Below are 12,622 nucleotides of genomic sequence, written 5' to 3'. Positions count from 1 at the left end.
TATTAAGGGTACAAGCAAAAATTGTAGTTTAGACTATTAATCAATAATCAAGAGAATTTGTGCAATTCATCTGCTAACATCCCAACTGCCTCAACACTGCTGGCTATTTTAACTGAAATATTTACAAAAGGAGAATGGGAATTCCAAAATTCTGCCTGCAGAGAACAAAAATCGAAATAGATTTATAAGGGGTTTTGTTTTTGTTTTTAAGCTAATGTGAATCAGACTTCCTGTTTAACACAGGTCACCCAGTGTTAGTAATAGTAATAGTCACCCCTATTTAAATCCATAAATTCATGTTACACTAGAGTATACCTTTTAGAAAGACCCCAATCTTCAAAACTGCATGCAATAAAGAATTCCTCACATCCTTGAAAAGTGGTTTCAATGATTAATTATTATCACTGTTAAAAATCTGCATCTGATTTCTAGTTGTCTCGCTTCAGCTTCTAGCCACTAGATCTTGATGAGTGTTTGCTATATTAAAAGTTCTCCACTATCAGAAATATACTTCCCTGGTCTGAAAAAACTACATGATCCAGTGATTTATTTTTTTATAAATGAAATGGACTGAGCTTCTTCAGTACCACACTGTGTGGCAATTAGATAGCAAAAGATCATTACATAGCAACTGACTTAAGCAGCAGAAGTTTCATGCTAGCTTAAAGAGTAAATATTTCCCCATGAACATTTAAAATAACAACTTATTTTTTCTTGAGTGTACCCAAGTAAAACATATAACATGCACAGAAAATTCCTTTTGTTTCAATACAAAACACTTTAGGCTTTATTAAGGTCTGTTTCTATACATTTGGAACATGTCACTTAGATGCACTATTAAAAATTAGTGGGTGATCAATTCCATTGATACCATTTGGATGTTCAAACTGATAGCATTTCAGCATACAATATTTCCACTTCTTTTAAATTCTTCCTACTAAGAAGAAAAGTTAAATATGATGCCATATTTCACAAACTAAGGCTTTTAAGTAATAAAACAAATACCTTATATTAGATATTTATGTTTTGTTAGGTTTTCTTCCGGAAAAGCAGGTCAGCAGTAACATATAAATTAATTTAACCCCACCTATCTGAATTTTAAGCCTTTTATGATGTCTGTATTTTAACAACCAAAAGGCCTGCTCTTAGAACTATTTTGTTACTCTTGAGACTATTCACATGACAGAGTGTAATGAATAATCACTTAAGTACTTTGACAAACTAGCTATATAATACTCTGCTAAATCATATACTGAAATACATACATATACTAGAAATACGTGTTACTCTCTATACACGAAGTATTTTAAATTGTGTTACTTATACATTTATTGAAAAGTTTAAAAAGTGATACTGCAACTTTAAAAAAAATGACATTTATTTTTCTGTAGTGTTGGTATCCTTTAACTGAGTAATTTTACACAAATATGAACCACAAATTGAATAATAAATCACACCGTATATAGGATAAAAAGAATATTACACAGGGGGAGGTTTAGAATTAACTATCTACTTATATACAGCTTTTATTCTTAAATAGTGTTAACATACTACTTCCTTGTTAATTGCCTAGTAGACACACTGCAGTAAGTCAGCATTTCACTGTAGAAATTTTAAAACTAAGTGCAGGATATAGCCACATCAGATATACTCATCCATTTATACTGCAAAATGTCAATCCACAGTAAAATTACACTGAGATAAAGGGTACAGCATAAAGAGGGAGAATGGCTGATTAATTCTCTTTAAAATATTAGCGACATATTAATTTTAACTCTCTCCCCGTGTGTAATAGTCTCCAAGGAATAAGAATGGAAATCCAGCCCTGGGGTTTCTTACCTTAAATCTAAGCAACCACTTAATGCATAAATGGAGCAAATAAAAGAGGTAAGGAAAAAAAGCATTGAAAGGTTAGTTGGAACTTCAGGATATGAAGAGAAAGGAAAAAAGAAAGAAAAAAGTTAAGCATTCAGCATTAACAAAATAATGTTTCAGTAGATCATAGAAAGAGTGGTTAAAGCAGAATGTGTCATGAACAAAAGATTTTCAAGATGAAACTTTTAGTCAACACCGATCAAAGAACTTTCATTAAAAGTAGCACACGACCAAATGCTTGTATTCACCCAAATTCTTGCATTGCTACATTTAAATAAAACAAAAGAAAACAGCTTTTCCTTCGCAATGAAACTTTTTAGGCTCTAAATGTATTAACTTTGGAAGTTAATTTATATCAGATTCTCCAAAGTATCACCCTTCAATAATTTAGGACTTGCGAAAAAGTACTTGTTATATTTTACTACAATTACAGTTTGCTAAAACAGAAGCATATTAACACCTGGGGCATGGACTTAATCTATGTTCTCTTCCAGAGGGTCCTGTCACCTGGCCTTGTGGCACTTGCCTGGAAGCATGAAAAATCTTAGCAAGGGTAACACTTAATTACATTTTTTTGGGAAAAACAATTAATCACTACATCAGCAAACAGTAAATATGGTCCTGCACAGTAAACCAAATTGTAAACCCAATAGTTGCATAACATTTGAAGTTTAGCTGCAAGTTATTATTTATACCATGCTGACACAAAGCCTCAGCTCTTTTCCAAAGCCATGAAAATGTTCAGAAGTACCAGTCCATCCATTGGACAACTTACCCATTTTTTTCAGTTTCATACACTTTAAACATGCTGCCTTTTCTTACACCACATATAATATTGAGCATACTAAGATGGGTAGAGTCCTAACTGCCAAACATCTAGTATTTCAGACAGAATCATAGAAAATGAGGGTTGGAAAGGACTTCAGGAGGTCATCTAGTCCCACCCCCTGCTCAAAACAGGACCAGCCCCAACTAGATCATTCTAGCCAGGGCTTTGTTGAGCTGGGCCTGAAAAACCTTCAATGAGGGCAATTCCACCACCTCTCTAGATAACCTGTTCCAGTGCTTCCTCACCCTCCTAATAAAAAAGTTTTTCCTTTGCTGCAACATGATCATCCATTTAGTTTATAAACTAATCTGCAATACATTAAGAAAATGTATTCTGCCTTTGAAAACATCCTTTTCTGAGTTGGAAGATCCAACAGGGTCTTAGCTTAATTTCAACACATCAAGCAGGAAACAGGATAGCCAGCTACACCAAAGGGCCCACCAATTAAGACATTTTTCATAGTTAAGGGTAATGTTCCACTTAGATTGAAACTTATTAACAAGCTAATATGTACCATCGTAAACTACACTCCTACAGCAGAACTTAATTAAGAACCAATTTGAACAAAAAACTGGCCAAAGAAATACTCCACAAAGGGAGCGCTATATCTAAGAACTTTGTAACTAAGAGAAAGGAAATTAATGCTAAATCAAAATAAATACCCCTGTTCTCTGTCATGTATAAAGTCCACAGACCCGTTAAACCATTAATGTTTTACAGCAGCATGCCTTCAAGGAGGATCAGAACAGAATTAGATAACGGTTTTTAAATTCCATTTCTACAACTGAGACGCCATAAAATGGAGCACCTCTTAATGAAAATAATGTCCATTTATAATCTTAATGGATAAAATTGTTAGAAGACACAAAAGGATGACCATGTAGTTACTCTTTAGGTCTCATATCATTCACAGGGTTTCTCAGCCTGAGAGGCTACTGCTGTTTTCATGGAGTGATAGTTTTGAAGCTGGCTGCTAGAACAAGAGAGAAAAAAAATAACCCTCACTTTCAGGTTTCATGGTACCATCGTAATGATGTGCCTTTCTTGGGAAATCGAATGACAGAGAATAAACAAAATATTCCATTTATGACAGGCCATGGACACAGATCTTGAGGGCCCTAAGGATATGCAAGGTATATCAAGGGCTCTCTCACGGCCCAAAAAACTTGCACTCCTCCCCCGCCCCCCCATACACACGCACTTATTTTGGTCCAAAATGAAGACCTGTTATATTGCTATGGAACACAGTATTGCTCTTCACTAGCTAAGGCCTCAAAGCTCTGCCACTAAGTTCTCAGGTAAATGACTACCAGGAAAGCTACTCTGATAGAGAAGAAATACATTAATACCTTCTCCTCCTGGGCTTCAATGGAATGCCAAGTCAAAATACTGCAAACAAACTTGGGATTCTATGGTGGCACTTAACTAATTTTAGGCAAATGAAGTAAAAAGTGAGAAAACACTTTACACATCTCAGTGTGAACACCCCCCCCCCAAAAAAAAACAACCCCAAAACCCTCTTTCTGCATGCAGAGTAAACCACATTAGATAGTGCAGGCACTTATCATAACACTGAGACAGAAACCCTGGATCTTAAAAGATTTCCATGATTCAAGATACAGAGGACAAAAAGTGAGGTACCATACATCTCTTGCACAACTCCCTGAACTTCTGCCAGGCTCCAAAGTGGAAAAAATTGTTAAGTTTTACTAGATGCCAGCAAAGTGGAGAGTTTGGTATGAACAAACATACATTTTAGCTCCTTTACAAGGGGAGGGGAAGCAGCTGCTACTTGGGAGAGCACCTCAGCTGCTATGATCTGTTATCTCTACATGATCCTGTATCCTACACATTAGCCAAATCACTAACTTTGACCCTGAATGGATTAAAGTTGGAGTCCTTTTGTTACACCTGTATCACTAGAGGATCATGCAGTCATGAGTTGCTTCATAACAAGTTTTCCCACTAACCTTTGATATCCAATACAATTGCTACATGTCTTTTCTCTCCTGTAAGACTACTCAAAAGCTAGGTCTTGAATATTCTCTCTTGATCTTGAGGAGGAGATCCTGTCAGACTAAAACCATGTTGAAGAATCTCGAGAACAACAGCTTTCTCTGCCAACAGGGAACTACAGTTCATCCTGACCAAAGATACTAATTTGTTCCAGTTCTCTTGAAATAAAAACCTACAAGCTGATCATCCAGTATACGGAGTCCAGCAGTTTCCCCTCTCTCCCCACATGCTCAACTTAGAATAAAACTGAGGAAAATCCAAATTGTCTTGAATTCTTCTGTACTATTTTTTCTCCAGACACAGCCTTTAATAGGTTGTCATAAAACGTATAAAAATGAACTCCTTTCTTATGTGAGGGCATTGACTAAGAAAACTAGCACTTTTAAAAAATTCTGCACTGTAGCAAGACCCAAAGGGTATAAGAGCTGTATTGCAAGTGCTGCAATCCAACAGTAAAAGTGAAATATTTACAGTTAGGCTGACAAAGGTTGAAGTGGAGGATGCATTTTTAGAAGTACTGACAAAAAAAAAAAAGTCTGCTTTGTTGACTACCTTCACAGTGGCCTTTAATGCTTCCAACTTGAGCTGTTTCAAGTATAAGTAGGATGCTTCATCATTTCTTCTTGTCCAGGAACCAACTTTGCCTCTTTCAGGATTAACCTAGTAACCCATGTTGGAAAGAACGTGGAAGAGCTAGCTGTACAGGATTTAGATGCTCTCATGTGGGGCTTGACAAAACCAACTTTGTTTTAACTGATGAATCCACCACTTATTCATCTGTTCCACAAATAGTTTTCCTACTCACTATTTTGATTAGGTCAGACTCACTTTAACTTGACAGATTTCTCAGGAGGTAGATTTAAAAGATAAACTTCCCTCTTATGCTGGAATGTAAAGAAGTCTTACTGGAAACAATTTTCTTGCTCTCTCTTTTTCTGTGGTTTCAAGTTACGAAACTGAAAGTTTTCCTTCACCCCAAAGAGGTACTTCTATATTTAGGAAGAACTAGATTTGGGCTTGTTTCTCAGATTTGATCCCTTCCAGAAAATCAGCATGAAAAGATAAGAAACACAGATAAAGGACTCCTACTGTTGAAAATATATTCCTGGGTTCCAGGGCACCTCTTTAAGGGAGTACCATGTTTTTTCCTGCTTTTCCTTCCTTTTGGGAGGAAGACAAGGAGCCCAATAACCATGCAGACTGGTCTCTATGCACATTTTATTTTTCTTCTCCCTAATTTGTTATATGGATGATTTGCCATGAGATTCTGAAAGAAATAAATCTTGCAGAAGAACAAGAAAATCCTCCAAATGAAGTGGGATAGGGGAAAAAAGGGGTAGAATATCCTGGGGACTGAGTGTTGGGGAGAAAGCCCAGTGGGTATAAGGGGACTGTGAACACAGACCAATGTATCCCCCCCCGATGCACAAGCTGTTTTATCCTGCTTGCCCTCCAATTTCTCCTCAGCTCCCTTCTGTAATGCTTTCCAAGAAGGAAGAGGAAACAGGGGTGAGCCACCTAGTCCAAAGCAACAGAAGGGAAAAGTTAGTCAAAATTTCTTTTTTGGTAATATTTGTTTCTTCTGTACAGCAGGAAGTCGGTACACCTTCCTACAGTTACAGGGGCAAAACAAAGAATGATGGGTTCTTTAGTGTAGCTGGCCACATCTTCCCCAGTGACTATTAGTGGTTTTATCTATCTAGACTGAAGCAGGGTGAGGGTCCACTGGAACAGGTCTGTGGATCTTAGACAAAAGAAAAAATACTATTTCAATTTAAAGTTGCAGTGCATCTTAAAAATCTTGAAATGATGCTGATGATCATTTCAAGCTACACAATGTTTATGGATCTCCTCATTCCAAATGAAAATACAACATCGGTCAAACATCCTTTGGAATAAGCTTTGCTTTTAAAGCATGAATATCACAGGGTCTGAACACAAGACACGTTTATCCATCCAGTCATTTGAGAGCTTTAAAATGACGTTTTTTCAAGAGTCTAATTTATTGTATTACATTGAGTTTGATCTTGTTGCACTGAAGTAACTGCACTATTCTAACTATAATGGGTTTAGAACTGGGCCTAAATTAAACTTTGCTAGTGGAGATAAAGCACCCTTAATGCACCCTAAAAGTATCTCACTAAATCAAAGATATTATAGAAAATGGTAGTAATGGTAAGTCAACCTACATACAGTCCATCCTTACCAACACAAAATTCTGCTGACCATTTTTATAGAAATGCACAGTAGATTTCAACATTGGGGAGTTGATCTCCTAATGAGATTTCCAGGTAAAAAAAATGTTTATGCAAATATTCATTGGCAAATACACCAGCTATCTTTTTACCTGTTATGTACACACACTAAGGTAAGCAAACACTTCCAATGAAGAATGTGAGAAAATAACTGTTATACAAACAAATTGTTGAAAAGCTCTTGAATAAAATGTTGCTTTGCTGAAAAGGTTTTTAAAATAAATAAAAAGAACGACGTGAATTTCAATTTTAAATTCCAGGCTGAATTGTCTACTTGTATTAGTTATGTAAAATTACAATAGGTAATTCAGACAGAATGACATGAATAACAGAAAGCAATTCATGTCAATCAAAAATTCTGGGGGCAAGTTGATTTAAAGAAGCATTCAACTGCATCACTAATTTGAAAGGTTTGCAGATTTTTTAATTTGTTATATATCTTGCAAGTGACAAGGCTCCATGTTATTTACCTCTCTTCTTCCAGAACATTAATCTGACAGTGTTCTTTCATATCCTGGTGCCATAAATTAGTAATAAACTCACATTGACTAAAATTATTTCAATCCAAGACCTTCTTTTAAACATTCATGTCTAATTTACACATGCCACTGCTTAGTTATGTGTATACCAGTGTAATATCAGAACATACAGGCAACCATTTACACATCTAACCAAATTTGTATTAAACTTCAGCTTTAAAAATTCAACCTGAAACTATTCTTAAAAATATTTTTAAATGACACAATTGGCTAGCCCTGGACTTGGTTATAATCTGAATGTTCAGATTTAAAAAATCCAGAGCTAGACATGTGCCACGTACAGCTCATTTGAACCACTGCTAAAACCCAAACATTTCATGCAAATATCGATATAATAAGCTTCATCTATGCTGGGACCAAAACAGGTGGCAAAGGCCTCATTTTAGGTGAATGAATTCTTCAACCAAGTTACAAAGTAGCACTAGTGGTATATTATATTAGTGGTATATATACACTTGGGTCAATGAATCCATGTTGTGATACTGACTCAGGCAGGTAAGAGACAGAAGATTACACCTCTCATTCAGGTATCTCCTGACATCTGATTCAAAAAAAAGGCAATAGGATTTACCTCTATAAAAGCAAGCAGGTTTATGAGCACACAGAGATGAATTCCATGATAACATACACAGAAGTAAAGGTAAAATCGTCTTTAGGGTTACAGAGCACAGTGGAATAATTCCCTTTAAATCCATCTGGACAGAAATTGAGAAAAAAATATGCTGGGATGTAGGAAAATGGTAAGTTACTATGCAAGCCTTCACACATTTTGAAGCCAAGCAACAATCGATTTGCAAGACTTTGACAATATCACCTACCTTCACTCCATGTCCAATATCATCTAGAATTGTGTAATCAATAGGTTTTCTAATGTAACGAACCGGTCGCTCCAGGTTGGCTGGTGCAATAATTTTGTGGGTCCTTGAGGTGTTTTTATTTGTAGTCAAAATGCCAATTTCTCTTCTAGCAACTTTCTCTTTGTGAATGTCCACTGTCTGCAAAACATAACACATTTACCAATAGAGGAGAATATTACGTGCAGATTTGACATAAAAACTACTCAATCCTAGGTGATCGTGTTCAATGTACTATGAAAAATAAGTTGTTTACCTTCTCTTTGTTCAGTATACTGTTAGAACTGGATATCTTTAATCGTTTATTTATAGTTAATAATGTCTTGCTTCTCTTTACAATTAAGCAAATTCCACACTTCAGGCTGTTAGTGGCATGGTTTCTCACTGCAGTAATGTATTCATCCTCAGTGGCAAAGGAGAATACTGTTCAGAAAAATCAGACACTATAAATGGCTCACTAAGCATAACAGGTTAGCTCTTTTAAAGTGCTCAACATTGACCTGCCTATTCCCAATGAAATCAATAGCTAATTTCCTGGGCTGTCCATGGGAACAGTGCTGATCTCATCTTAAAATCCTACTCTACACATCCAGCAATAACTGTAACAGGAGCACTATTAGTATGCAGCAAAGTAGTAATTAAGAAGTCACAACTGAAAAAAAAAGATGCTTCATCACACCTCCAAAGATATCAAACAAATACAGGTGCAACATCCGGCTGGTACTTTGCATTTTCCTGCTCTCTATTTAATGACAGTCTCAATCATTTTTGTAATTCATCCCTGAAGAAAATGCAATTACACTGTCAGAAAAGTTGGTCTCTTTAATGCATGAGTAAGTAACCTGTCTCTGAATGGCAGTTCTCAAACTTGCTTCTACTCTGAGCAACTTAAAATTCCCTTTCAAACATTTAACCAACTTGACTGTGCACCTTTCATCTTCTGCTGCAATACTTGTTTAAACAGAAGTACCATATTTACCCAAATCCAAGACAACTTCGAATTTAAGACTTAAATTTAAATTAAATTTAAATTATAATTTTCCATGTATAGAACCTAATTATTGGAAAGTTGTCTTAAATTCATCCCCCCCATCGCCGCCACCCCCCCCCCCCCCACCTTCTGCCACTGCTGAGACAGGGAAAGTAGTTCTGGGGAGCAAAGAGCCATGCCTCTACCCCTGTTCCCCCTCATACCTGTCTCTTCCCCCACCCCCCCTTATCTTCTGCAGCAGCTTTGGCTCCAGAGCAGTCCTGGCCTGCTTGGGGTCCCAGAGGTAAGCAGTGGGGTGGGGTGGGGTGGGGGCAGGTTGTACAGTCTCCTCCATGCTCCCTGCAAATCACACACCACTGAGCTCCCCCACATGCCCATGTCTCCCCTCTCCTGCCCCACTACAAGCCCACATCCTCATTGCATGAGCCACTTGAGTCTGCGGCAGGTGGCAACTCAGCCCTGGCTTTGGCCTCAAGTCTGTGGCCAAAGCCTGAGCCAGAGCTGAGCCACTGCTTACGCCAGGTCAGTACCCAAATCTAAAAGAAGCTTTCGCACCCAACTCCCATAATGATAGGTAAGGGGGGCATTGTCTTGGATTTGAGTGAAGACGGTAACATTACTTACAGTATTGAGAACAGATTGAAGTAATTTTAAAGATGCTACTTAAGTTACCTTATTTTTCTTCTCACAAAGGCATAGTGTTCTACTTAGCACCAAACCTCTCCCCACTTTGTCTGCAGCTCTAACTGTTAATCTCTCCAGGTCAAGAAGCACTATGACTTCGCTTTCCTTTTCTGCTATCACTCTAATTTTGGTATGATTAGACTCATATTGGTCAGATTTGAATTTATACCAAAAAACACTTAACATAAAGCAATATATGAAACAGTTATGCATGATAAAGAGGGGTAATGGATTCATTTTAAGTTGCTTCAGAACCTCTTAAAATTTTAAGCCCCTTGGCCTGGGTGATGACTAGGTAAAAGCCATGTTATTTTAAAAATTACATTCTTACTGTGAAGAAAAGCAGCCCTATGAGTCATAACCCCAGAGGTATGCTACCCCCAGGATATGAAGCTAATATTTTCAGCTAAACCTACATTAGTAATTTCACCTGAGGAAATTCACATTGCGAGTATGCTTTAGCTATAATAAACTATTCAAAACGAACCTCATTAAGACTTCTCTAGTAGCTTTCTTGTTACTACTTCAAAAATGAAATGAATGTTTGTGAATGGTACCCAAGTTATTTGTACAGTCAGAAGGCAGGGAAATGCTACTTGCAAGAGAAGAGAAACAGCAAAAAGATCTCTACTGATTCCCACAGTGACAAAATAAGTTTTTACGGTTTACATTCCTGTTTATGCTGCTCTCACCAAAATTAACAGTAAACTAGATCCTGTTTCAACCCATATTAGAAAGCCATCCTCATTAGGTTTCAAACAAGTATATCCATACAAATGTTTTGAAGAATACAGGGTTGCACAGATGCCCTGACAGGAATAAGATGTACAGGGGCTAGTAGTACTGCCAGTCGAGATGGCCTGATATTTCCCACTAAAACGTCTTTCAGTTGCTCATAATTTTGCTAAACTAAATGTTGAGATTAATTTTCAATGGCAGGTACCTGCCACCTAAGGTTGAATATTTTTTAAAAAAACTCAAGCCAAAATGATCCAGTTATTTCTGAAAACACAGAAAGAAAAAAAATCTAGTAATTTTTTCTTTGAAAGCTCAAGTGCACCCATACTTTGGATCAAGGATTTGAAATATGAAAAAGGATTTGCCTGTGTGAGGTATGTACCATCTGCCACAGAAGTACAGGCGAATTTGGTCAACTTATAGAAAACTTGGAAAAAAGTTCAATTTCCAAATACACGGCAGAGATTTGGAGATTAACAGCTAAAATCATAAAATTCTGTCTTCACTGAGCATGCATAAACTCATGCGTAAATAAAGGATGCATCCACCACCCCACAGAGCAACTAAGCCTGCTCTATCCCCTTCACAGCGCTTACCTATGACTGGACTGCACATTCACCATACTCCAAATGCATATGCTCCAGGCCAGAGCCACACAAATCAAGGTGGGACATGACACCAGTATTGAGAGCAGGAAGGCTATCTTTCGAGACAGGGAAAAAAATGAGGAGGAGGGAATGATCAAACCAAAAGTCAGGGGAAAAGGGGACTGAAAATAAATAGGATTAGAGAAGACAGACATTAGGATAAAAGAGAAAAAAGAAATGGGTCTGCAGAGAGACTGGCAAAAGAAGCCAAAGGAAATGTGAACTAACTGGATAAAAAGCACATGGAGGGAAACTAGGACTATGAGCCAACAGGATTGACAGATGTGGAGTGGGCAAGAAAGGCTTACAGTTCAAGACGACGAATATCACAAGCCTGTGGAACTAGCTACATAAGAAGAAAACTGGAACAGGGAGCCATTTGTGGGATACAAAGGAGGAGGGAAAGATTAGATGGTACATGGGAAAAACAATTAAACTTCCAGGTAAATGCTCAGAAGAGTTTCTCTTCACTAGAACACACTCTCCTTTTGACCTGGGATGGTACCCAAGATCCACGCATCTCACCACCACTCTGCTGTAAATATGTGGGAAACCCATTAGCAAAGCATTGCATCTCCTTTAAAGTTTAGCAACAAAAAGGATAAGACCCTACTACTACTGTCAGTTATTCCAGTAATTCAAATGGCAGAGGTCTGTGTGGTGAGCGTAAGTGTTCCAGCCCTATATGTCACTATGATGCCCCATGAGAGAATTTCTATGGTTTTTTTTCCCAGTTTGATTTTTTTAATATTTCAGGAAATCACACACCAAAATCTACTTTCAAAAGCATGAAGGTTGCAAAGTCAAGCATTTCAATTGTTAGAAAATGCTAAAATTAAAGATTTCCTGTGCAACCTAAACTTAGCCCACTTGTGCCTATGTATTATGACAATCTAATTATATGGTCACATACTATTTGTTTCCACTGGGCCCTTACTTCACTCAGCGCATTGTGCTTCACAGAATGGATGATGCCCAGTTGCTGAACTATGCAATATTTTATTTTTTCCTCGACTCAATGCATTAGTCCCATGCCTTATTTACTGAAACACTATTCAGAAGCTACTCTGAAGATGGAATTAATTTCTTCATAGAATTTCTTATCGTGCTCATTAGCAGAGAGTGCTTCAAATGTTAATGAAGGTATTTTCACCCATGTTAGATAAATTAGTTTTACCCTCATACTGCAGAGAA

General features: G+C 37.3%; 1 protein-coding gene across 9 annotated transcripts in view; it reads right to left on the bottom strand.

The window, feature by feature from the left end:
- Positions 1 to 12,622, bottom strand: part of ABI2 (abl interactor 2) — a 105,802-nt gene that overhangs the window by 43,288 nt on the left and 49,892 nt on the right. For 4 of the 9 annotated variants that reach the window (XM_059727090.1, XM_019491996.2, XM_019491995.2 and 1 more), the window contains exons 3-4: positions 8,333 to 8,509; positions 1,840 to 1,857 (exon numbers count right to left, since the gene is read on the bottom strand). In XM_059727090.1, the coding sequence (XP_059583073.1) occupies positions 1,840 to 1,857; positions 8,333 to 8,509 (195 nt within the window). Of the gene's footprint in view, positions 1 to 1,839; positions 1,858 to 8,332; positions 8,510 to 8,624; positions 8,792 to 12,622 lie in introns of all 9 variants that reach the window. The other 5 variants (XM_059727091.1, XM_019491997.2, XM_014594191.3 and 2 more) reach the window with 2 other exon arrangements.

This window comes from Alligator mississippiensis, chromosome 4, assembly GCF_030867095.1.
Source record: "Alligator mississippiensis isolate rAllMis1 chromosome 4, rAllMis1, whole genome shotgun sequence".
In the NCBI taxonomy this organism is placed as follows: Eukaryota; Metazoa; Chordata; order Crocodylia; family Alligatoridae; genus Alligator; species Alligator mississippiensis.
Note: the sequence above shows the minus strand (reverse complement) of the source record. Positions and strands in the feature narration are given on the sequence as shown.